General features: G+C 44.8%; 1 protein-coding gene across 2 annotated transcripts; it reads left to right on the forward strand.

The window, feature by feature from the left end:
* Positions 1-407: 407 nt before the first annotated feature.
* Positions 408-5,840, forward strand: LOC123400214 (serine/arginine-rich SC35-like splicing factor SCL30). Of its 2 annotated transcripts, XM_045094642.1 has the most exons (8): positions 408-535; positions 1,417-1,657; positions 1,770-1,847; positions 2,801-2,965; positions 3,037-3,080; positions 4,373-4,439; positions 4,548-4,727; positions 5,463-5,840. In XM_045094642.1, exons 2-8 carry the CDS (start codon positions 1,425-1,427, stop codon positions 5,584-5,586), a joined length of 891 nt encoding a protein of 296 aa, XP_044950577.1. In that variant the 5' UTR covers positions 408-535; positions 1,417-1,424; the 3' UTR covers positions 5,587-5,840. The 2 variants fall into 2 exon arrangements, with proteins under 2 accessions (XP_044950577.1, XP_044950576.1); XM_045094641.1 differs by having other exon boundaries at positions 410-535; positions 2,801-3,080.
* The last annotated feature ends 20,637 nt before the right edge of the window (positions 5,841-26,477 follow it).

Here is a 26,477-nt window from a genome sequence, read left to right on the forward strand (position 1 = left end):
CCCCCGAACGTTGTCGATGCAAAGTTTCCTTCATGTGATAGAGCTCCATAAGGTGATCTATCAATTTTGACTCCCCACATGTAGGAGATATCCTCAAGGGGTCATTCCGTAAAGAGGCTAGTTCTCGTTTCATTTTTGTAATCTCGCGACTCACATTGCCTGTAGTTGCATTGCTTCATTGGGTCAAGGAAAAAGATATGTCAGCCAGTTTGTTGCTCATAGCCTCCATGGACTGTGCATTTTGGATGCCGCTCCATTCTTGCTCCAGATTGCTTCTAAAATCGGCATGTTGCTCCGAGTACATTTCATATCGGAACAACTTTTGCTCCGAGTACTTTTTTTTTTTTGAAACAAATGGAGTGAACGACCACAGGCCCAAATTCTAAAAGGCCCATATAACCCGGCCAGCCATCTATCTCTCTATCGCGCCTTCCCCACCAGCATCGACCTATCTCTGCCCTCATTTCGGTTTCCCCATTCCCCTTCGCACCCCCGCGGCGGCGGACCTCCCCGGGCGCTCCCCGGACCACGCGCAGTAACTCTCCCTCCCTCCCTCCCTCCCTCCCTCTCGCCCCCCTTCCCCGTCTCAGCTTGCTTGCGAGCGTATTCGTGTGTGCATGTTTGCTCGGCCGCTTGCGTGGTCTTTCCTCCGCGAACCCTAAGTCTTCGACGGGCGTGTAGATCCGCGTGGGCTTCGCAAATGGTTGCCTAGCACTTGGATGTTTCTCTCCAGCCACGCCACCGTGCCAATCTTGAGCTTCCTTTTACCTGAGATGGCGGTTCGAAATCTGGTGCGCTACGGCGCCTTGGTGCTTTTGGCGTCAAAACTGCTGCCTTTGGCATGCCAATCTTGTGGCTGCAGACACCCATGCTTTATGTCAACCCGTGAATCGTTTAGCCCAATGGCGTAGTTATATCTTCAGATAGATTGTTTTGAGAATGGTGATGTGCGTATGCTGTAATTGGTATTCTTGACAAATTGCATCGTCCTATGTCTGGTGAGTAGCATTTTGATGTCGTGTATGTGAACCTTCGGTGGGGTCTTTGTAGCTTTCAGGTTTATCCAATGAACTGTGCAGAGCCTGTCAAGATGGATTCAGTGTTGGATTATGCAAATTTTGATTGTGGAATTATTTTGTTACTTGCTATGTCACACAGTACATGGTTGTGCTTGCATTAACCCAATGATATGTTCATTGAACATTTTCTCTTGTCTGTGGCAAGGTTTAGGAAATCCAAAATAGCAGATTTTACAGGTTTTCTTATCCAAAATTTCTGTTGGCAGTAAACACTATTGTTTTGATAAACCATACTTGTTGATAAATCCACTAGTTTTTTTTTTAATTTGGTTCCATCTGTCTGCATGTCCTGGACATTTCCTATACATTGTATGTAATATTGAATTATTGATTACAGACAGTACCATGAGGAGGTACAGCCCCCCACACCGTAGTCCCCCGAGGAGGGGTTATGGCGGTAGCCCTGCACATCGTAGTCCCCCAAGGAGGGGATATGGTGGCAGCCCCCCGCACCGCAGCCCCCCAAGGAGGGGATATGGTGGCAGAGGAAGAAGTCCCCCTAGGAGGGGTGGATATGGAGGACGAAAGGAGCAGGGTTCTGGAAGTCTCTTGGTCCGCAACATCCCACTAAGCGCCAGGTGCATAGGCTTTGACATGGATGCCCCTTGTCTGTTTTTTCCCGACTCAACAAACAGTTCTTCAGTTTACAATTTCTTGACTTCTTTAACGCGGTTCCCTCAACTCTGGCAGAGCGGAGGATCTCCGTGTTCCTTTTGAAAGGTTTGGTCCTGTTAGGGATGTTTACCTTCCGAAGGATTATTACAGCGGGTAAGTTTTCTTAAGTCAAATTGGTTAGCAGTTGCCAAACTACTTCGGCTGTTTTGCTGTTAACTATGGGAAATGCACCAAGTTCGAACACACACAGCATGAACTTTGAAACTTTTCTAAAGTTATTAATTAAACCATATGCATAAGACCTGTTTCATTAAGGTAACTTTCAAACGTTTTCCAGCTCAAGAGAGGTGTCGACCTCTGCAACCACCTTCGTGCATTTAAGCTCCATGAAAATGGTCTAATCATTTTTAGTCTGCTGATGTACATCACTGGTTTATTCCTTTCACTAGAATACTTGATGTAATAACTTGGAAATGTTTAGTGTACTTTCTCCTACTCATTCATCCTTGCCATGTATGATTTTTTTCTGAAATGATTCCCAGGGTTGTATTGGTTTGAAGTAAATACAAGCCCTTGATTTCTTGAAGAATGCTTTTTTAATATTCCTGCAATTCATTTGCCTGGCAAGATAGAGTCTTGTCCGAATCAAGACATTCTTCTACGAAGACAAAGATTTGATTGATTGAGAAAATTAATTTCACGGAGAGAAGATAAAAGACTTGTACTGTGTGTGGTCCATGAGAAGATAAAATTCGGCGAAGTTGATTTCAAGTACTATCACTACTTTTCATATGGGGGAAGTGAAGCAAATGCTTCTATGAAGATGTTCTTTACGAGAACCGCCGTATGTAGTTGTTATACAAGAAACCTGGATGCTAGAGCCTGGACCTGTCGCTACTTTTTGCAGCACTTGCTTCCCTTTTGACGGAAATGTTAGTAAGTTGTTGACTGTGCTTCGCCAAGAGTGGACACATAATTTTTTAACCGCCATGGTAACATAACAGGCACACACTATATATGAGTGCTTCATACACACAACACTTATTTATTTGATGTTTCATCCATTTTCTATGCCCTACTTTGTTTAATGAAATTGGCATGTACAGGGAGCCACGAGGGTTTGCGTTTGTGGAGTTTGTTGACCCTTATGACGCCTCTGAGGCCCAATATCACATGAATCGCCAGGTATTTTTTGGCCGTGAGATAACTGTTGTGCTTGCTGCTGAGTCACGGAAGAGGCCAGAGGATATGCGCACTAGAACTAGAGTCAGGTATGTATTCCCATTTTTGTGTGAAGATTTGCTTTGTATTCCCTCGTGCTCAATTGAAATGGCTTTTGCAGTGGTTATTCTAGAGGTCATGAAGGGCGCCGTTCCTCTCATTATGGTAATATCGTATCTCTCTCAAATTTGCAAATACTCCCTCCGTTCCTAAATATAAGTCTTTTTAGAGATTTCACTAGGGTACTACATAGGGATGTATATAGACATATTTTAGAGTGTAGATTCACTCATTTCATTTTGTATGTAGTCACCTAATGAAATCTCTAGAAAGACTTATATTTAGGAACGGAGGGAGTATAAAACTATGGAATCTTGTACATGTTTTTTGACAGCATAAGTGCTGAGAATTGCTGATCGTTTAGGTTGAAGTTGACCTCAGTTTTGATTTTGTTAGTAGATTGAAATAGAACCATTAAGACCAAATACTCCCTCTATCCATATATACAGGGCCTAATGAGTTTTTCGAGGCTAACTTTGACCATATGTTAGAGCAATAATATATGACATGCAAGTTACACAAAGCATATCTTCAAATTCGTACGTGAAAGGAGCTTTCAATGATATAATTTTCATATTATACATTTCATATACTATTAGTCTTATCAATAGTCAAAGGCTGTCTTGAAAAATGTATTAGGCCCTATATATATGGATGGAGGGAGTACCTATTTTATATCCAAGTGCTCACTATGGCTAATTCCCCTCTTGCGGCAAAAAATACATTAGTTGTTCTAATGTAGCTGATATTGGAACTAGTTGATCCCCTTACTCTCCTTTGTGTATAACTAATGAACATGGCACGGGATTCCTTATCTATTTGCATCTTTCATGGTAAACTAGCACAGTTATGGAATACCAATATTGAGTGCCTTCTGAAGAGATATCAGTTATATAGAGGCTTAATCTGAATCAGCGGAGCACCTATATGGTACTCCCTCTGTAAGCAAATATAAGGCGTTTTTTAGATCACTACTTTAGTGATCTACAACGTCTTATATTTGTTTACAGAGGGAGTAATTAATTAACATATGTGCACACCCTCCCACTCACTAAGAGACATCAGTTGTGGAATACCAATACCAATATTGAGTTCCTTCTGAAGAGAAATCAGTTACATAGAGGCTTAATCTGAATCGGCGGAGTGACTATATAATTTACATAAGAGGCACACCCTCCCACTCACGAACTTTTGGATCGATTACTGCTCCTGTTAATGTCTGAAGTGAAGATTGTATAAGACCCCATCACATCTAAGTTGTTTATATTTCAGAACTTTGAAGGTGCGAAACCTGCAGTAGTCCTGAACATACATTTTATGTTGTAGCATTCCAAAATCATTGCAAATTTTGCTTGCCACAGTACCAATTTAGTAATAGCTACTCATATTTTGTACAGGGAGGTCTCGTTCCCGTTCACGCTCCGCCTCTCCCCGCCCTCGTGGCGGTGGTCGCGCTCGGTCAAGGTAGGGCAATAATGATTTTCAGCAGTTCTGCTTGGCATACAACACTCTTAAAGTTTTGATTTTTGATTCTTGAATCTTATTGTTCAATGTTGTGCTTGGGCAAAAAAGGTCATACTCTCCTGCTCCAAGACGGCGGGATGACTACTCTGCTTCCCCACGGGGAAGGGAGTCTCATCGCTCGAAATCTCCTGTGCGTCATCCGAAAGAACATGAAGAGGACAAAAGGAGATCCTACTCCCCCCCTGGTAGAGATGGCGGCCAGCGTGATGCTGATAATGGTTATGAGAAGTAAGTTGTGTTTGATTGATAACTACACACCTCTGCCTTAATTGCATTTGCATTACAGAATTGTATAGAGCTAAGCACCAGCATCAAATTCCTGCTGCTTGTTCGTACATTGAAAATGTTAGCTTGCCATTGTAAATCTTATTCGATGAATTGGATTAAAAGATAACCATTATCTCTCCATTTACTTTTACAAGGCCACTATGAAAGTACATTTTGCATCTATACAAGGCCACCAACAGTAATCGAGAGAAGATTAATGATGTTTCCTTGTATTAGCAACCCGTTTAATACTTGCATGCATGTAAACATAATGACAGTCCAATCAGTTTCCTATTCCTTTCTTGCATGCATGTGGTGTGTTAATGATCCCAGCAAACAAAAAGAAAAGCTGGTTTACAAAGCCAGGCATTAAATTTTACCTTGGTACCTGTAATCTGAGTTAGTGGCCTTGTATATAAAAATGAAGGGAGTATCTCTTTTGTAGAGCTGTTGTTTTTGCAATCCAATTTGTTTTGTTAACGTGCTCGTATGCACTGAAAGCTAATTCTGTTGCTGTTCTAGTGAAGAAAATCAAGAAATGAATGGTTGCAGTTCCTAGTGCATTTGTTGTCCTCGTTAAACCAGACTATTCTTTGCTGTATACAACATTATATGTATTTCGACAGCACTTCTGGGAGACCATATTATACCTGTTGTAAAATGCCCTGTAGATTAATCAATGGTTCATGTCTACAGGAGGTCGCCACTGGCTGACAGTGATGGATCCCCTTCACTGCAGAGGGTGGCCAGGCCATCCTCAGGGTCGCCCCCTGGATCCCGCTCCAGGTCCCCCGACGCTTCTCCCGCCCGCAGCGACTAAGAAAGTGGTTACATCCTCTGCAGTTGCCGCATCTCCATCTAGCTACTTCCATTCCATTGGTTCGAGTAAAACCCTTTGAGGTTGTGTTGTATTGCTTGTTAGCGGTCACAGACGTTCTGCTCCTGCTTGTTGCTGTTGGAACCTTAAGGACTGTAGCATGGCGTGTCTGTCATATCTATGTACCATGTGTATGGAGTGTCAGGGACCCAATTTCCATGTACTTTATTTGGAGAAAAGCCTTTGAGTTGATCGAACACTGATGAGTGAAGAGATTGGGCCAGTGGATGGATGAACTGCTCTGCATGCAGCAGCTGCAACGCATTCTCCCTCCCTTTTAATCATGGAGGCCATTGCTTGGGCTGCTGGTGCCATCAGTTGCCCTTTGAGCTTTTATCTGGGACCTGATAAACAGAAAAAAACTTTGTGCTGGGCGAGTGAAGGGAAATAGTGCCATCAATCCGTCGAGCAACCCATCATGAATGCTGTAGCGTACTCGTCGTTGTTTAACTTTTGTATACATGATATGCGTAGCTGGCCTGCAGAGGAGAACTCTACATATACGTTGCTGCTGTCGGCCGTGCTTTTGCCGTTCTATTGCTTCAACGGCCTTGTGAAATTTAGGTGAGTTTTTGTTGTTGTCGGACTCGAGCACTGCAATGTAAACAAAGAAAAAAAATACTCCCATATAGGAGTAAAATCTACTAGCAAACTCGAGCAAAAATTTCGCTGTGTGCCACTCCAGTTAGCTATAGTACAAGATTCTGTTTGTTTTGCTTGAGAAGAGCCGCGGCTCTTTTGGCGGATCAGGCGGCCCCGGCCCGCCGGCCGCGCGGCGACTTTTCCCGCCCGGCGGTTCTGGCCTGCGTGTCGCGGGACGGTGGCCCTTGCTTCCTCCTCGTGGTGGCAGCACGGCGCGGCGCGGCGCGTGCGGCATTAAAAGGAGACGAGACGCGTCCATCCAAACGCAGCAGCAGCAGCAGCGCGAGACCACCACCCACCACCTCCGCAGGCAGGCATCAGCTGCAACTCCCCTGCCGCGCCATCTGATTTCGCATCAGGGGTGGGAGGCGCCAGCGCCAGTGACACCACACGGGAAGAAGAAGAGGATGGGCAACGAGACAACGGAGCCAGCCCAGCCCAGCCCAGCCAGTGCGCGATCGATCGAGATTCGAGACGCCGCTACAGTGCCAGTCAGGGCAGCCCAGTACACTGCTGCCTGCTACCGCAGAGCACTATGCCATTGCCATTGCCCGTTGCCGCCGCTGCCGCATGCCCACCCCACTAGACAAGCTTAGCCAGGACCGGGGACGGGACGGGACCAGCCTAAATTTGATTTATTTTCTCTTGTGTGAAAACAAAGGGAGGGAAGGGGCGGAGGTCGTCGTCGATCTTTCGCAATTTGATGGATGGGGACGGATACTTGTTCCTTTGCTCCTCGCCTCGCTCAGCCTCTCAGGAGGCCGGAGCCCCCCCTACGGCCATGGGCCATGCATGGGCTGTGGTGGCTATAGCTAGGCGATGGTCCTGGTCCTCTCCGGCTCCTTCCCCCTCTTGCTTCCCCTAATTCAGGGTGGCTGCATCTGCTTTGGTCCCCCATGCAACTACCACTAGTTCAAACACAACAACAGCGGCATCAACAAGTTGGGAGACACTTTTCTTCCATCTTGTTATTATTACTGAAGCTCAAGCCCTTGTCAACCCAACAGAACCCATTCGTCTTGTTATACGTTGCTGCTGTGCTAGTTACGAAAACAACTCACAGATTATATTATATGCAACGGTAAACAGGCTCCGTAGGCCGTTCCTCCCGTCCACTTTTATATCGGAAATTTTTGTTTTTGTCATTCTAGATTTTGTCAATTTTTCTTATGCCACTTTAAATTTTGACATTTTACTTTTGTCACTCTTAGTTCTCAACAATTATCATAATTGCCATTTTCATGGCAAAAACAAAACTTTTAGAGTGGCAACTGTGATAATTGTCAAAAGCTAAGAGTGACAAAAGTAAAATAAAATTATTTTGCTTTTTCCTTGAGTGACGATCATGATAATTGTCATAAGGCAAAAATGAAATGTCATTTTAGAATGGTATTCGGAAAATTAGCAAATTTTGGAGTGGCAAAAACAAAATTTTCTCCTTTCATGCCCGTTCTTACGTTTACTGTGCATGCACGTGAGTAACGCAAGCAAGAGCGTATCCTGCAGGCCTTGTTCGGTTCCTTTATATTTGAAGGGGTTTGGAGGGGATTGACAGGGATTAAATCCCGTACAAGTCAAATTTTACCTAAATTCCCTCCAATCCTCTTCAATCCCCTCCTGATAGGGATTAACCGAACAAGGCCGCAGGAAGATTGGTTGGTACGTATTCCCTCCGTTCCTAAATATAAGACCTTTTAAAGATTGTACTACAAACTACATACGAATGTACATAGACATATTTTAGAATATAGATTCTTTCATTTTGCTTCGTATGTAGTTTTTTGTGAAATTTTTAAAAGGTCTTATATTTTAAAACGAAGGAAGTACGTGCGTGCGCGGGTCACGTTGCAATCATGCGTGCGCGCAACAAGCGCACGTGTGGACCACCGGGGGTCCCCGATCCATCCAACGGCCGGAAACGAGGGCCACCCACAACCCACCGTGAAAGCGAGATCGGTCGAGAAAGCCAGACCAAGGGTCGACGGTCGATCACGACCATACACACATCCATCCATCCAGAGATGATCGAGCAGCCAAGCACACGCCTGCAGATAACCGAGCAATTCTGCCAGCCTACTTTTTTCCAGGCCACGCGCGCGCCCCTGGTGACGACATGTACGCACGTACTGCATACGTGTACGTACGTGTTTAAATTGTAACCGTCGTCCGTCGCGTCGGCGTCGGCATCGGCGTCGTTGTCCGAGAGGTTGAGACGGTAACACCACCGTATACGACGCATCTCTATCGACGGATCGGTCGATTCGACGTGTGGTCGAGGAAACCGTGACAAGGAAAGAAATCGACTGCGTGTGCGGGAGTCTTTGTATACTCCTGTGTATACGCCGATACGCGTCTAGATCCAGGGTACTGCAGATGATCGAGAAAACAAAGATGGAATCGGTTAAAACGGTGCTAGTAGTACGTACTACACCTGCAAGTACATCATCCATTTTCTAAATTCTTCCAACGAAGTGTTCTCTTTCCCCGTGAAAGCGTGTTTATATAAGAGCATCTCCAACAGCGAACCTCTTTGCCACGCGCACTTCGGCTGACTTAGCGCGGTCGCCAGCACTGGCTTTAACGGCCGCGCTATAATGCAGCGCGCGCCGCTCCAGCAGCGTCCAAAAATACAGCGCGCACAGCACGCACAAACCACATATACATTTCAAAAATAGAAGCAAAAATGATCAAACAAACAAAATAAATCAACAATAAATAGTCATTACAACTCAAACAAATAGTTTATCGTTCAGTACAACAAATAATGCAATAAACACAACCAATAGTTTATGAACAATACAATGTCGAATGCAGAAATCATGCTCTTTGTCGTCCATGTCATGCCCACCACTCTTCAATCAGATCCTTCTGAAGTTCATTGTGCGTTTCTAGACGCCGAATGACATGATAGGAGGCAACAAAACGAGCTACCCTTTTAGCCCTCCGTCACACTCGCACGGGATGTCCCAGGAGCTCATACTGTGAGTAGTCTAATTCTTGGCCACGCAGATTCTCGATGATCATGTTGTGCATGATCACACAAGCGTGCATGATGTATCAAAGCATTTTTTGATCCCAAAATCTAGTCGGTCCTCTCACAATAGCAAATTGGGCTTGCAAAATCCCAAATGCTCTCTCCACATCTTTTCTAGCCGCCGCCTGAGCATTGTGGAAATCAAGATTTTTCTTACCTTCCGGCTTTTTCAACGGCTTCACGAAGGTTTGCCACTTTGGATAGATGCCATCTGCTAGATAATAGCCAAAGTTGTACGTACGACTATTTGCTACAAAATGCACCGGTGGCAACTCACCATTTGTAATCTTATTCATCAGTGGTGACGGGTTGACAACATTGATGTCATTCAAAGATCCAGACATTCCAAACAATGCATGCCAAATCCAAGTCTCCTGATCGGCCACCGCTTCAAGGATTATAGTGGAACCCCTTTTTAGGCCGTGGAATTGGCCATGCCATGCCTTTGGACAATTCTTTCAACTCCAATGCATGCAATCTATTGAGCCAAGCTTGTCAGGAAAGCCGCGAGATTTGTTCATCGCCAATAGCCTTGCGGCGCGGGCGGGGGCAGCGGCGGGGATAGGCCGGGGAAGCGCCTGAACGGTCGCCGGGGGGCGCGGGCGGCGGCGGCGGCGCGGGGTTAGGCCGGGGAAGCGCCTGAACGGTCGCCAGGGGGCGCGGGCGGCGGCGGCGGCGCGACCGGATGGGGGGTGGGAGTGGGAGAGCGAGCGCGCGAGAGTCCAGCGCGTGGGAGCTGGCGCAGCAAATAAGCGGCGCGCGATTGCGTTTCGGCCAGCGCGCTGAACTGCATATACCGCGCGCGCCGTTTTTGCGCGCCCGTTGGAGCCACCCGCCGCGTTGCACGCGCTAAAACGACCTAATTTGCGGCGATAATTTAGCGCGGCTGTTGGAGATGCTCTAAGGTGATTAAAGAGTAGCTCCAAATCATACTAGGCGTGCTTTCTGTACTTCTAAATATTTTTTTTAAGATTTTACTATTAACTACTCCCTCTGTACCCAAGTACTTGTTGTTGGGGAACACTAGTCTAGTTCTTCCCAACTATAAGTATTGTGGTACAGAGGGGATACGTTCAAAGCGAAATAAATAAATTTATATTTTAAAATATGTCTACATACATTTATATGTAATTCGTCTTTCAACCCTTAAAAAAACTTATATATAGAGACACAAAGAGTATAGCGCATGCATGTCAGGTTTCTCTCTCAATCTTGGAAAGGATACTTACAGTTTTGCTGGGACGTCTCTCTTGCAAAGATGCGAGTTCATCGGTCCTCTTTCAATGTGGGCTGCTGGTCTACGATCGGATGGACTCTATCTCCAGTGCATCAATGTTTTATTTTTCCAGCAATTTCTACTTTCTTCTTTCTTCACGTTAGCTTTTCACCTACTTTGTGTGTGCTATGCTATATATAAAGGCATCTCCAATTCTTGCCCGTAAGTTTGCTCCCGCATCAGTGTGCGGACAGCGGACCATCAGTGTGCGGACAGGGGACCAGTCGACACAGGGTTACAGGAGAGGACCATCCAAAACTATTCGCATATGTCAGGTTACATTTTTAATAAATTTTAACGAAAATGAACAAATTTAATTCAGACTGACAACGTTCATTCATACTTGGATGATTATTACATAAAACCGGATGTTATTTCGTCTCATGAAATAAAAACCTAATCCTACACTAACCTACACTTGACGGCGACCTTGTAGGTCATGCAGGACTAGCCGGCGGTTCCTCCGCCATCGTAGTTGCAGTAGTTGTCAGAGTCGTCATCGTCGGGTATCGTGTGGCGGAAGGGGGCGGCATCGCAATAGGGCTTGCCGGTAGGCGTGATGCTCGCGGATAATCCTCCCCGCTTCCTCGTGCGCGATGCATAGTGCGACCGCTGTCACCTACCTGAGGAAGGGTGTGTGTGTGTGGGGGGGGGGGGGGGGGGGGGGGTGGAGGAGGGGTGGAGGGGTTTGAGGGGGCTTGGAGGAGGTGACGTTGGCGTTGGCGGTCTCGTTGAGAAACCACTCCTCGTCGTACTTGGCCATCTCGCCGTTAAAGTGGTGAAAGCAAACTTGCTCCCTTGGTGGTTTTGGCAATTCATGTCAACATACATGTTGTCGGACTAATGTTTTTCTTACGTACGTTTCAAGAAAAGTTCAACTTAGGCAAGTGAACGGATGGAGATGTGGACGCCTCAAGCTACTAAGGAACCATGTTGGCAAAGCTTGAGGACTCTACATTTTTGGTTCAGGTCCATAGAAAAGGTAATACTATTAAAAGGGATGAGGTTTTGATCATGAGTCATTAGCTTAAGTGCTCGAAGATATTGCTCCAAAACCCTTAACAACACCCTCCAAATCGTATGTGTCCAAAACCCTAAAGCCTATCCCGGTCCCATGGAAACACTTACATCTGGACCCATCGAGATACACTTGACAGAGCCACTGCATAAACCATAGCATTTTGGACTCAGCGGTATGATCCTTCGCCTCACCGAAATGACCAGGCCAACCTTTTGTTATCCATTAACTTCATTTCGGAATTTACGAGTGATTCGATCAGTGTCACTGAAGTGCACTTGCCAACCTTATGTTTGTTATCGGTTTCATTTCGAAATTACCGAGTGAAATCGATCGGTCTCACCGAAGTGTGGGAAGTTCTTAGGTCATCACCCATCGGTCCTTCCGAGTTGTTTCATCCGATCTCACCAAAAAGCCTAAAGCTAAAACTTTTTACACTAATCGGTCGGTATCACGGAGTGGTTTCAGTCGGTCCCACCGAGTTGTGCATAAAGGTGTCTAATAGTTGATTTTTTGTGTGATGGCTATACATACCCCACCCACTCCACTAAGTGTAAAAGAGCAACTAGAATGAAACTACCACTTCCTATATCCATTTTCCGAGAGAGAACCACCTATACTTGTGTTGAGGTCAAGATATTCCACTCCAACCATTTGATCCTTCATTCTAGGCTTGTCAAGTTACTTTCCACTCCAATCCTTTCTCCCACCACCATGCCAAAACTGCGAGAGGGTGATTGAGTGTTTATGAGACTTTTGAAGCACAAGAGCAAGGAGTTCATCATCAACAACAATATCTATTATCTTTTGTAGAGTGGTGTCTCCTAGATTGGTTAGCTGTCACATGGGAGCCTCCAAATATTGTGGGGTTGAACCAAGGAGTTTGTAAGGTCAAGGAGATCGCCTACTTTGTGAAGATCTACCACGAGTGAGGCCAGTCCTTCGTGGATGTAATCCATGATGGCATAGACAAGGTTGCTTCTTCATGGAACCTTCATGGCGGAGCCCTCCATGGACTTGCGCAACCATTACCCTTCGTGGATTGATGTATCCATCAATGTGGACATGTGATAGCACCACCTATCGGAACCAGGCCAAAAATCATTGTGTCTTCATTGCATTTGATTGCCTCCAAATTCTACTCCCTACTTTCTTGCACTTGCATGTTTTTTAATATCCTCTTCCTATACTCTAGATATGCATGCATAGATTGTATTGCTAGCAAATTAACTTGTGCTAAACTCTGCCTAAGTTTCAATAAAACTAAAAATTGCACCTTTTGCCTTGTGAGTGTCTATTCAACCCTCTATATCACTCATTTCGACCCCTCAATTGCTATCGGAGCCTTCGTCTTCATTCCTTTGGTTTAACCTCCTCGGAGCACGATCGAGATGTATACGAGAAGAAGTGTTAGTTGTAGAGTGCCCATGCTTAATGAGAGTGTTATCGCACTTGGAAAGATGAAATTCTTACTATATTTGATGATTGCAACTTGAGCGATTATATTCATAGTCGTTATAAACCTCCCAATGATTTCATGCATATAACTCTCAATGATGAATTAGACATGCTTCATAATCTAAGAGCCGTCAATCTTATCACTAAAGGTATTCCTAATAATATTCTACGATGCATGAAAAAGTTTGAATGCGCTTACACTTTATGGAATGATTTAGAAAAACAATACCCGGATTACTCTCTTAAGAATCTTGATGAGATTCTTCATAAGGCTACCGCATTTTGAAAAGTCAAGTCTGATGATCCCAACTTTGATAAGTCCTTCTTTGAGATTATGAATCTTATGCATGCTAAAGGGGATACTAGAACTACTAGTATGATCATAATTTAGGCTATTAGAATTCACACTCTTGAGAAAACTCATTTGCATGCTACTAATGAATTTGTTTCCCTAGGTGATGTTGACATTTGTGAACATGAGTATTATGATGAGAGTGAAGAAACCGATGAAGAATATGACAAGACTATGAGAAGTTTTAAATATCATGGCAAACTTTAAAAGAGATTATCTTTTCGGTGGAAAAGAGTGGACTCTTGATAGTGGGTGCACCGATCACATGACCCGAGATAAAGACATGTTTCACGAGCATCCTAACAATGTGGTCCACGCAAGTATGTGAATTTTGGAGATAACTCCAAGGGTAAGGTACTTGGCCTTGGCAAGGTGGTCATATTACATGATAGCTCTATTAACAATGTCATGTTTGTCGAATCTCTTGGTTACAATCTTCTTTTTGTATCTAGACTTGCCGACTTTGTCTTCAATGTTCTATTTACCAAAGTAGATTGTCAAGTATTTTGTAGAGATAATCATGACATGGTATTTAACGAAATTCATAGAGGTGATCTATACATTGTTGATTTCACGAAAAGATCCCAACCTCATACATGTCTTATTGTGAAATCTTGTAGAGGCCGGTTATGGCATAGAAGTCTAGGGCATGTTGTTATGCAAAATCTTGATAACTTAATCAAAGTGCTCCTATTCTTGGTGCTAAAGATGTTACCTTTGGCAAAGATAGATTTTGTAGCTCTTCTCAAGAAGGAAAACAAGTTGGAGGAAGTCATCCCATAAAGAATATCATGACTACAAGATGTCCACTTGAGATACTTCACATGGACATTTTTGGTCCCAATGCTTACAAGAGCCTCGATAGACTCTTTTGCTTTAGTCATAGTTTATGATATTTCCAGATTTACGTGGGTGTTCTTTCTTGATGATAAATCACGGCTTCAAAGGATCTTCAAGACCTTTGCTAGGAAAGCCCAAAATCAGTTTGAAGTGAATATCAAAAAGGTCCGGAGGGACAATGGATCAGAGTTCAAGAACACGAACATGGATACCTTTGTCGATCAAGATGGCATATCACATGAGTTCACGGCTACGTACACACCTTAACAAAAGAAGTTTTTGAGAGGAAGAACCAAACTCTTATAGAACTCGTGAGAATGATTCTTGATGACTATAAGACACCAAGACACTTTTGTGCGGAAGTGGTAGAAATGGCTTGACATGCCACAAATAGGCTTTACCTTCACACGATTCCTGGTAAAATGACATATGAGCTACTATCTAGTAACAAACCCAAGTTGGATACTTTTGATTATATGGCTCTAAGTTTTGTATTATTGATAAGCATTGTATTTTAAAGTTTGCTCCTAAATCTCATGAAGGTTTTCTACTCGGTTACAGATCAAACCCTCACACCTACCGTGTCTACAACAACTTTACACAAAAAGTTGAAGGGTTGTTGGATGTGAAGTTTGGTGATACCAATGGTTCGAAAGTCAAACAATTGCCAATTGATGTAGGATACAAAGGACCTTTAGAGCAATCCAAGACTTCTCTATTGGCAAGATTCGCCCCGTGGAGGTTAAGGAAATTACTTCATCTATTCAAGTGGAAGCCCCTACTTCACGTCTAGGTGAACTACAACGACATGGGGACAACAAGAACATGCAATAAATGAGGAAGATGAAGGAAATAAGGAAGTACACGTCAAGATGAAGGAAATGAGGAAGTACAACAAGAAGATCAACCTCAACCTCCCTCTCCGCCGTCTCAAGGAAACAATAATTTCAACAATGATAAAGAACAAGATGATGACGAGGGATCTCCACCACTACCTAAAAAAATCTCCCATGAGTTAGAGCAAGATTCTTCAAGAATCGTCACGTTGATCAAACCCTCGACGACATAAAATTTGGGAGAATCACTCGCTCTAAATCTCATTTAGCTATGTTTCTTGAGGATTACTCATTCATCTCTAGTATTGAGCCTATGAAGTTAGAATAATTTCTCGAAGACCCGAATTGGGTAAATTCTATGCACAAAGAAATACACAACTTCGAGAGCGACCAAGTTTGGTCATTGGTTGAGAAGCCCAAAGATGAGCAAAACAGCATTGGAACCAAGTGGGCATTTCATAACAAGCAAGATGAATATGAACAATTGGTACACAACAAGGCTGGCCTAGTGGCTCAAGGCTACAGTCAAGTCAAAGGTATGGAGTATGGTGAGACCTATGTCCCTGTTGCTAGACTTGAATCCATTCGTATTCTTCTTGCCTATGACAATCACTATGATATCACCCATTACCAAATGGATATTGAAAGTTCTTTCCTAAATGGTGAAATTAAGGAGGAAGTCTTCGTTAAACAACGTTCTGTCTTTGTTAATCCTAAGAAACCAAACCATGTCTATAAACTTATCAAAACTCTTTATGGTCTTAAAAAAGCTCCTAGAGCATGGTACAAATGCTTGACGAAGTTTATTATCGGAAAAGGCTTTGAAATTGGAAAAATTGATGCACCTTTATTCACCTAGAGAGTTAGTGTTGAATTATTTGTATGCCAAATATATGTGGATGATATTTTATTTGGAACTACTAACCCTCATTTTAGTGAAAAGTTTGAAAGGTTGATGTCGAGGAGTATGACATGTCTATGATGTCTGATGACCCGCAAGTATGGGGTATCAATGTGTAACAACCTCAGACCGATGCTCCAGATGCCTTCGAGTTATTCTTGTGTTCATCGCATTATTTGCCTATGTGTTGCATTCATCATCACATCATTCACATCTTTTGCATAGCACCGACACTATGTTGTCATCATTTTTAAATACCTGCATGTGTTCATAGTTGCCGGTTCTGTCAGTTCTCGTCAACGAGCGTTTCGAGACCAACCACACTCGCACGTGCCCGCGACATCGTAAAGTATTGTTTTTAAAAGTGCATATAAAACTTTCTCGGAATGGGTTGAATGTTAGTGTACGGTCTTGTTATATCGTAGGTAAACCGCCTATCAAATTTCATCGCACTAGGAGGTCGTTTGATACGTGAATGGATAACCCTATAGCAGCACTATAGCTAGTAAAACCACAAACGATTCAGTATTTCTAAAACATGTTATGGGACACAATTCTTCCTGTCATCTCAACAACCCCCCCTCTACACAACCCACCAGCCGACCTAACACATAGCCATTGCCGGAGCCTTCCGATCACGACCAGAGGGCTCCGAAACCCCTAAAACTACCTCAAAACCCTAACACTACATATATAAGGAATGCTAGCCCTTTCATGTTTGGCTAAACCCTAGCCTTGCCTCGTTTTCCATGCGCAACCGCCAGCCTCTACCAACCAGCAGCCGTAACCTCCTTCCCCAACCACACTGGTCATGCAGGACCCAGATCTGGTCGCCGCCACGTGCGCCTCACCCGCACGCGCCCCAACGCCCAAGCTCGCTAGCATCCATGCCTCCTCACGCATGAGCCCGCGCCTCGCCGACCGACAACCATCTGACCGCTCGCTCGAGCAGCCCTGCCAGACCCAGGCTGGATCACCGCCCGTCTTCCCTCTCTCTCTAGTTCCCCACCTCTCCCTCTCTATCTCATAATATTCCTCTATCTATGTTCTCTCTAGGACGCTGCCGCCATGGCCTCAAGCTCACAGCTCATCACCCAAGCTCCAAGACCATCGTCTGCCATCGGGAATCGGTCCTTGCTACTCCGATCTGGTGATCCCCGCCGTAGTGGGCCTGACACCTCCCGTCAGCATTGGCCTCGTACCTCTGTGGATCGAGCGAGCGCCTGCCATCGACTGATCCGGCTACGCACGTGGGCTGCAACCGTCCGTTGGCCTAGGAGCACGAAGGCTGAGCGCTGCCCAACCACAACCCTATCTCCCCAAGGCCCAAGACAACTCACCTCTCCTTGCTGAGGGAGTCCTGGATTAAGGGGTCCTGGGATGGTAGGCCTATCTCTTAGAGGCCAACCATATGGGTTGTATTATTGAAGATCGAACTGCATAACAACTTCGTATTCAGGAAGGAAACTTCGAAGACTAGTGCGTTGTACAAGTTGAGTAGGCTAGATCGGCGCATCTGTCCCCGGCTGAAGGTCAGTTGTATGTAACCCTAGGGACCCCTAGTGTCTATGTAAACCATAGGGTTTCATCTACATAGGCAAGTTGATTCATCTAGGGTTTAGCTCATAGGATCTCGAGGTAGATCAAATCTGTAATCCTCATACACCATCAATATAATCAAGTAGGACGCAGGTTTTTACCTCCTCAAGAGGGCCCGAACCTGGGTAAATACTGTCTTCTTCGTCTCATGCAACCCATCGATCCAAGGTCCACAGTTCAGGACCCCCTTCCAGAGATCCGCCTTTTGACACCGACATTGGTGCTTTCATTGAGAGTTCCATTGTGGGATCGCCAGAAGGATTGATGGCCTGCTTAATCATAAGCGATCGAAGTAGCAACAGGGACATCTTCGTCCCCTAGCAGATTCTCACGTTCATCATCTTCACGCTACGCGCTGACCCGATCAACCGCCTTGTCCAGATCGGATGTCTCGTCCCCGACCATCGGGAAACTCGAGTTCTTTATCGACTCTCGGGGCAATCTTCTCCCTTCTAAGATCACGGTTTCGCCAGATGAGCTCCAAAATCCGAAAGCCTTAATTTCGGGTCTATTGGCCGGCCATGACCGCGGTTCCCTTTTCGAAGAGTTGGCTTCGAGCCCGGATCTGACCTCTACGCCCGGGAAACTGCAGACGTCCATTGGCGAACTTGCATCACTCACAGAAGCTACGGAGGTCAGCACTGAAAACCGCCAAGAGATTGATCTGGAAAACCTCTCAATGTTAAATGAGGCGCTTGACCAGATCCAATCGTTGAAAATCGTGAATGGACGAGACGTGAGCTATACTCGGACCGGTCCAGATGCGGATTACGAGGACTTTTACGGCCCACCCACGACCCACTTGGTAGCCACCGTCGAAGACTTACCCGACGTATTGGATTATTCCTTTGATGAGGTCGAAGACATGGATTATGCGGCCGATGACCCCGTCTGTGTACACTCTAGGCGATGGACTCCCACCTCCACCTACGACATCTACATGGTGGATACACCTAACGACAATGGCGATCATACCCCCGTACCACAAAACGATGATAAGTCCAGGGACAAGCCATCAAAGGGTCGAAACAAACACAAACAATCCAAGGCGAACAAGGGAAGGAGGACCATACAAGGCACCAGGGAGAACACAACCGAACAGGACACTGGTAACCTTGGAGCTCCCGAGCAACCACCGGAGGATCCGAACAAGCCCGAAGGCCAGTTCGATCTCGACGACCCCGACGATTCAGACAATGACAACTACCTCCCTCCTGACAATGTGGAGGATAGCTTGGAGGCTAAAACTTTGCAGTTTCCAAGGACCCTGAAGGCCAGGAACGATTCAGGCAGCAGCTCATAGCTATCGCCCATAGCCTCCAGGCGAAGCAAGAGCGGCTTCAAGCCAAAGAAGAAACCATCAACAATAGGTGTACAAAAGTATTGACAGCCGAAGAAGGATATGGCACCGAGTGGACGGCTCAAAACAAAAGCTACCTACGCTGGCGCCTGCTGCCTCAGTTCGATGACGAGGCCCCAGAACCTGTGTCCCCGAGGCGCACACAGTACGACCAGCCTGATCGACCACCTCGAGGGCGCGACAGAGCGGCCAGAGAAACCGTGTAAAGACCCAAGCCTCCCCACAGGAAAGAAAAGGAACACATGCAGCCCAGGGGCAAACACGACCTATGTCACGATTTAGACAACAAAACAGGTCGCAATAGATCCATCTATGGATCCAGAAGGTAATCTCCCACTCGATGGGATGGAGACCGACCTCGGCTTACCCGCAACAACAGAGATTGGGAATCATAACGGGCACAACCAACAACCGATCTCTGACACAATATAGCCCGAGTCACAGGCGTCGCTCACCCATTGTGCTTCACAAATGAGGTCATGGAGCACCAGTTCCCGAAAGGGTTTAAACCCGTAAACATAGAACAATACGACGAGACTACGGACCCTGCCGTGTGGATAGAATATTTCCTTCTCCACGTCCATATGGTCAGGGGAGATGACCTCCATGCCATCAAGTACGTGTCCCTAAAGTTAAAAGGGCCAACATGGCACCGATTAAACAACTTGCCCGAAGATTGTATCGGTAGTTGGGAAGATCTTGTGGAAGCCTTCTTGTCTAATTTTCAAGGAACCTACGTTCGGCCACCGGACTCCTCAGACCTAAGCAACGTCATCCAAAAGACGGGCGAGTCGTCGAAAGAATTCCAGAATAGGTTCCTGACAAAGAAGAACTAGATAGTGGACTGTCCGGATGCCGAGGCAATAGCCTCCTTCGGGCATGATATCCGGGACGAATGGTTGGATCGCCAGCTCGGCGAGGATAGCCCGAGAACAATGTCCACTCTCACTTCCCTCATGACCTGCTTTTGCGCGGGCAAGGATAATTGGCTATTTCGACGCAACCATAATGCAGACGATGCCGATACCTCTGAAGTTCGGGATGGCAATGGCAAGCCAAGGAGAAACAAGAGCAAACACCGCCACCGTAATAGTGACGCCGATGACACAACCATAAATGCCGGTTTCCGTAGTTCAAAATCTGGACAACAGAAGAAACCCTTCAAAGGGAAGAGGGATGGGCCAACTCCATTAGATAAAATTAAGGAAAGGCCCTGCCAGATCCATGGTACCCAAGACAAGCCCACCACACACACCAACCGTAACTGTTGGGTGTTTAAACAGGCCAGCAAACTAGCAGCCGAGGAACAAGGCAAGGGCCAACGAAGCAAGGACGATGAAGAGCCCCGCGGCCCGAACACTGGAGGCCAGAAATAGTTCGCCCCATAGGTGAAATCTGTGAACATGATATATGTTAATCACATATCAAAGAAGGAAAGGAAGCGAGCCCTTAGGGAGGTATACGCTATAGAGCCCATAGCCCCGAAGTGCAACCCATGGTCGGCTTACCCGATCGCTGTCGGGACTCCGATCCTAAGTCATAAGAACCCAGCTTGTAACAGAACACATAACTTTGCGGCCTCACGCACGATTAACTCCACGACTGCCACCTTTCCTAGGACGGGACCGTTTGCGTCTTTTGGCTCACGTATGTGTATATGTCGCCAGCATTCGAATGACACAAAACCCGGGTCGACATGACTAGTTATAGACCCAAGTGGCACAACCGTACGGGAACATGCATACATAACCCAACAAAGCAGGTGTCGGTCATCAGGATGTGTAGACGAGTCGTAGCAAGCTACATGGACTCCATTACACCGCGTGACATTTACTCGTAGGGACATAAACAATAGCAAAAAAGGATACATGCCGGTCAATCAATGTGTCCAAAGCAATAGCAAGCTACCAAGACTCAGTGGAAGCACAAAGAGGCATTTTCTTGTAGAGAAGGCTACCATAGGCACACAACTCGGTGTCGAATCCCACACATACCAATGCATTTCAAGCATACACACAATATGCACAATATGTGTAGATACAACATGGCATCACAACATAACTCTACAACACATCATTTATTTTATAAGCTCCGAGGAGCCAACATAGTATGATGTTACAACAAGGGTCACATGGTCCAACATTAAGAGCATACAAACAACAAGCGGAAGTTACATGTATGGGTACATACATCTACTAAAAGTGGCTGGAAGAGCCTGAAAAGCTACGATGACCCTACCATAGGAACCATACCTCTGTCTGGGATACCCAAGCTATTCCAGTCAACGCCGAACACATCGCGTAGAACCAATAGTGAGACTAATGTCTTCTATGCAAAACATAAATAAGCAACTGTGAGTACAAAGGTACTCAGCAAGACTTACATCAGAACTATCAACATATGCATCATTTTCAACAAAGGGGATTGTGGAGTTTATTTCAGCAAGCCAGGTTTGAATCTTGGATAACTTGTACTATGACCATGAATTCTTTCTTTCAGGTGGGATAGCGCACACGAGTCCACATATTCACCAAATCAATACACCACTATGGATCCTCTCCCGTCTCCCTACGAGAAGGCTATCCATAGCACTCACACTTATCTTGTACATTTTAGAGTATCCATTTCACTTGTCTATGAATCATATAAGTGTCCAAGTAGTCCATATCCGAGGACGTGGCTATTCGAACAAATTATTCAACCTGCAGGGGTATACTTCTTCACACATGCTCCCGCCACTTATCGCCATGTGCACGTCATGCACCTCGACAACCTTCAAGCGGAAGCCGAGCGAGGGAGTCATCCACAGACGTTAAGTTACAATGACTCATGTCCAAGGCAGTCTCCTATCTCAGTTGGAACCCATAATGGAAGTACGGCCAGGGTTTCCAATATGGTGTCAAACATTGTGAGCAAGGCCCAAAGCCGTCCCCGACTAGGCCGTTCATCCACTTCACAGGCCGTGCCACACCTATCAACATTTCGAACTACTGCGACTTTTGGACTGAGAACAGGGAAGTTAATAGGCTGAGAGGGGTCAAGTTACCGGAACCCAATGTGCGGTAGTATCTCAGGTCCTAAGAGCGGTTTCAATGAGACAACCCACCATGTACTCCTACATGGCCTCTCATCGCTACCTTTACCAAATCGAATTCACACACTTAGCTTTCACACAGTAGGACATGGTCACAACCATTCCAATTCATCACCCAGATGGATCAGACGTGAGACAACTCTAAGCATAGCAGAAACAGTAAGCAAGCATGTATGAGTAAGCACAACAGGGCTCAAGGAGTTGCTACTCATGCTAAGTGGTCTCAACTATTTACTCTGGCAAAAACAGGTAATGCAGAGGAATGGGTTCAACTACCAAAACATGTCACAGTTGAATTGTTGTTGTCCTAATGCATCAAAAGAGAGAAGGAGCGAGAGGGTGGGATCTTATCAGAATGCTCAAAGGGTGTTTGTTTGCCTGACAGTTCTGAACATAACAATGAGTCTTTATTGGTGTCAATGATCACTACGTTGGAACCATCGTTTACCAAGGGTGAACAAACATCGACAACAGAAAAGGAACAAAATTTAATTCATAGAAATGCATCAGAGGAGGAAGAAGATACAGCTGTGCTAATGAAGCTAAGATCTCATATGCCATTGCACAATGCTGCTCATCCAATTGTTGGAGATATGAAGAAGAGAAGGGATCAAGGATTCAGAAAGTGGAGGTCTGGTAATCCATATGCTATCCGAAGAAGGACTGTTGCTAATCGTTGTTTTCACTCTAAGGAGCAACAATATTTCTATGAGACTGTGTTACTTGACAAGAGTCCTACAGTCAGTGACATGCGATATGTTGATTGGGAATATATCAAGGACAACGATAATTATTTCCCCATGTGAGAGAAAATTTTAGGCTAGTTGGCATAGAAGATTTTGTTGGCAAAGAGATGACTGCTTGGAACGATGATATGATCATGCAATTCTATTCAAGAGCTCATTTTTATTCCAATGGAAGGATTGTTTGGATGACACAAGGTCATCAGAATTAGTCTACCATCGATCAGTGGGCCACTATCATTGGTGCCCCAAAGGCACAAGAGGGAGACTTCGATGTGTATTAAGAATCCAAGATGAATCATGAATCCATGGCAAATATGTACAATCGAGTGCCCCACAAGTATGTGAATACACATAAGTTTGGTTGTGTCTACTTTTTGCAAGTAGGAATACCTAGTACAAACACCATAATGAGATACACCTTGATGCCCATGTCACGAGATGATAAGATGATTAAAGGTTATTCCATTAATATGCTGCATCACTTAGACACCCACACCCGGTTCACAGTAATGTACTTGATAGTTGAGGCTGTCAGGAGGACTACTGCAGGTCAGAAGAGATCTTGTGGATATGCATCATATATATTCAGATGCTCATCAATGCCAAGATTAGCAATCATGCATATCTACTTGATCGTCCCCACATGCCACTTTAGCGAGAGTTTGAGGATAATGAAGTTGTTATGGATCCCAGCCATCCCAGCTCAGCTTCAGCACGTGAAGCAGCAGAGGCAGAGGCAGCTAGAGATGCTCCAACACCAGCTCCACAACTCACGACCAGAGAGGAGCAGATGTCTTTTCTTGTTAGCACCATCCAAGGGATGGAGAAGAAAATTTCTTAGATCATGCTGAACTAGAAGAGCCATGAGAGGTTTGTGGAAACAAAGTTCCATGACCTAGATGTAAAGGTAATGGAATTGACTACCATTGTTCAACAACTCCAGCATGAAGTTGATTTAGTGCACATTCCCCATTCTAGTGGTGATGATGAAGAGTCACCACTTCCCACAACTACTCAATTCAGGACCCAGACTAGGTCAGCAGCTATGGCAGTTCCGGAAGCAAGACCAACTTCATCAGCTCAAGCTTCAGCACCAGCTCTCGCACCTCCAGTGTCTACACCTCCAACTCTAGGGATATCTGCAGAAACCTTTGTCGATACCCTCCTGTCCACTCCATCGTCAGCTACCGGAGGAGTTCTAGACCTTTGAACTTTTTTGTAACTTGTTTCCAAAGGGGGAGAAGTGTATAGATCAATTAGGACTTCGACAAAGAGAGAGTGCTTTTCCTTTATTTTTTGCTCTCGTTTAGTGTTTCAAAACTTTTTGTCTTTTGGATGACTTTATCTTTTCGGAGAAGTGTTTGATCATACGCTTTGATTGGTTGATGCTACTACATTATTACCTTTGAGCTATCTACATGATGATCATTCGCTTACTTCTTTGGTGTTATGTGCATTACTGTTCATTCATAACATTTATGCGCACCACCAAGTTCTATGTGACATGGACGAGTGACCCATGATCCTAATCGATTATGCATTTGCATTCAATCGCAAATTTAAAATAATGCACAAATTTAGGGGGAGCCCTTGCTTTTCACATACTTCTCAAAGTGTCGATGTTAATCATTGGTTATATCTTTTGTCGAGGCTTTGATCTATACGTTGTCATCAACTACCAAACAACGGGAGATTGAAAGCACAGTTTCTCCCTAAGGTGGTTTTCGTAATTAATCACAACATATGCATCATTGGACTAACAATCTTATCCAAGTATTTTACAGAAAAGTTCAAACATGCCTTGGATAAAGGATTGTGAGGAGAAACCCCGTGATGAAGGAAAGGAATAGGATTGGCTCAAGCTTCAAGCAAGAAGACTCTAATTTTTTCATTTGTGAGAAATCACTTTGAGTCCATAGGAAAGACAATACTATTAAAAGGTGGTGAGGTACTATGATGAATTGGTTGCTCAAGTGCTTAGAGACAGCCACCAAAAATATTCACTCATTCTCCCACAAAATATCTCTATCCAAAGCAAAACTAGCAAAATCTGTGCCACCAACTTTTTCCACTCGGCCCTACCGATTTTCCACCAGACAGATCCAATGCCAAACCCTAATCTATTGGTACCACCAACTTTCATATCGGTGCCACTGAGATCAATGATCAACTTTCTCTTGAGCAAATTCCAAGAATCGGAATTTCCGAGTTTGGAATTGGTCTCACCGAGATTTGGAAAACTGCTCTAGGTCATTGTATCGGTACCACTGAGATTTATATATTGGTCTCACATAGAATTCAAAAGTTGCCACATTTAGTGCAACTTGGTACCACCGATATTCATTTCGGTGTCATCGAGTTGGACAATAATGTTGTAACGGTTGGATTTTGGGGGATGCCTATATATACCCCCTGCACCTCCTCTCATTCACAGAGGAAGCTCTCAGAACACACTTACACTTGCCAGATCCATTTTTCTGAGAGAGAGCCACCTAGTCATGTGTTGAGATCAAGAGATTCCAATCCAACTATTTGAAACTTGATCTCTAGCCTCCCCAAGTTGCTTTCCACCAAATCAATCTCTCCTACCCATGCCAAATCTGTGTGAGAGTGACTGAGTGTTGACGAGACTGTCTTTTGAAGCACAAGAGGAAGGAGTTCATCGTTCTACCACATCCGTTACCTTATGGAGGGTGGTGCCTCCAAGATTGGTTTGGTGTTAGTCTCCTACTCCGTGTTGTGGAGTTGAACAAAGAAGTTTGTAAGGGCAAGGAGATCGCCTACTTCGTAAAGATCTACCATGAGTGAGGCTATTCCTGTGTGGACATATGCCATGGTGGAATAGACAAGGCCGCTTTTTCGTGGACCCGTTGTGGGTAGAGACCTCCATGGACTCTCACAGCTGTTACCATCAATGGATTGAAGTCTCCACTAACGTGGACGTACGATATCACCACCTATCGGAACCATGCCAACAATCGCCGTGTCAACCTTTGCGTTTGATCTTCCTACCCTACCCTCTACATTACATTTTCATGTATTTACTTTTCGCCGCTATACTCTATCATATGCATCTGTAGGGTGAACTTGACTTATCTTAACTGCTAAAACTGGCCTACAACTAAAATTGGGACAAGGCTAAGTTTTTATTTTGTCAAGTAGTCTAATCACCCCCCTCTAGGCATACTCCGGATCCTACACTTTTTAAGCTGAATTTTTTACACAATATTTCTATACAAATTTCTCAAGTCGTCCTAAGTTTTCAGAATTTTTGGCGTTACATAAGTATTGGTTTATTACATATTACTACAGACTGTTCTGTTTTAGTCAGATTCTGTTTTTGCCTGCATAGTTTTCTTGTTTTGATGATGCTATGTATTGTATCGGGAGGTATACGCCATGGGGAAGTAAGAATACAATACCTTGTGCTAAAATAAAATAAGAATCAACTTATATGATACATAAAGTATTTTATATGTTGCTTATACTAATGGATCTCATGAAGTTTTGTTCAGTTTTATGTGATTGAAGTTTTCAAGTTTTGGGTATTATCCCGATGGATAAAGGAATGAGGAGCAAAAAAATCCTAATCTTGGGGATTCCTGAGGCACCCCAAGGTAATATTCTAGGAAAACTCAAGCGTCCAAGCTTGGGGATGCCCCGGAAGGCACCCCCTCT

Source organism: Hordeum vulgare, chromosome 5H (assembly GCF_904849725.1).
Source record: "Hordeum vulgare subsp. vulgare chromosome 5H, MorexV3_pseudomolecules_assembly, whole genome shotgun sequence".
Taxonomy (NCBI): domain Eukaryota; kingdom Viridiplantae; phylum Streptophyta; class Magnoliopsida; order Poales; family Poaceae; genus Hordeum; species Hordeum vulgare.

Bases quoted from the DNA above. Each gene is read 5' to 3' on its own strand.
- LOC123400214 (XM_045094641.1), top strand. From the start codon at position 1,425: ATGAGGAGGTACAGCCCCCCACACCGTAGTCCCCCGAGGAGGGGTTAT. The intron at 4,440-4,547 runs GTAGGGCAATAA...TGGGCAAAAAAG, and splicing joins GGTGGTCGCGCTCGGTCAAG to GTCATACTCTCCTGCTCCAA. The intron at 4,728-5,462 runs GTAAGTTGTGTT...TCATGTCTACAG, and splicing joins GCTGATAATGGTTATGAGAA to GAGGTCGCCACTGGCTGACA.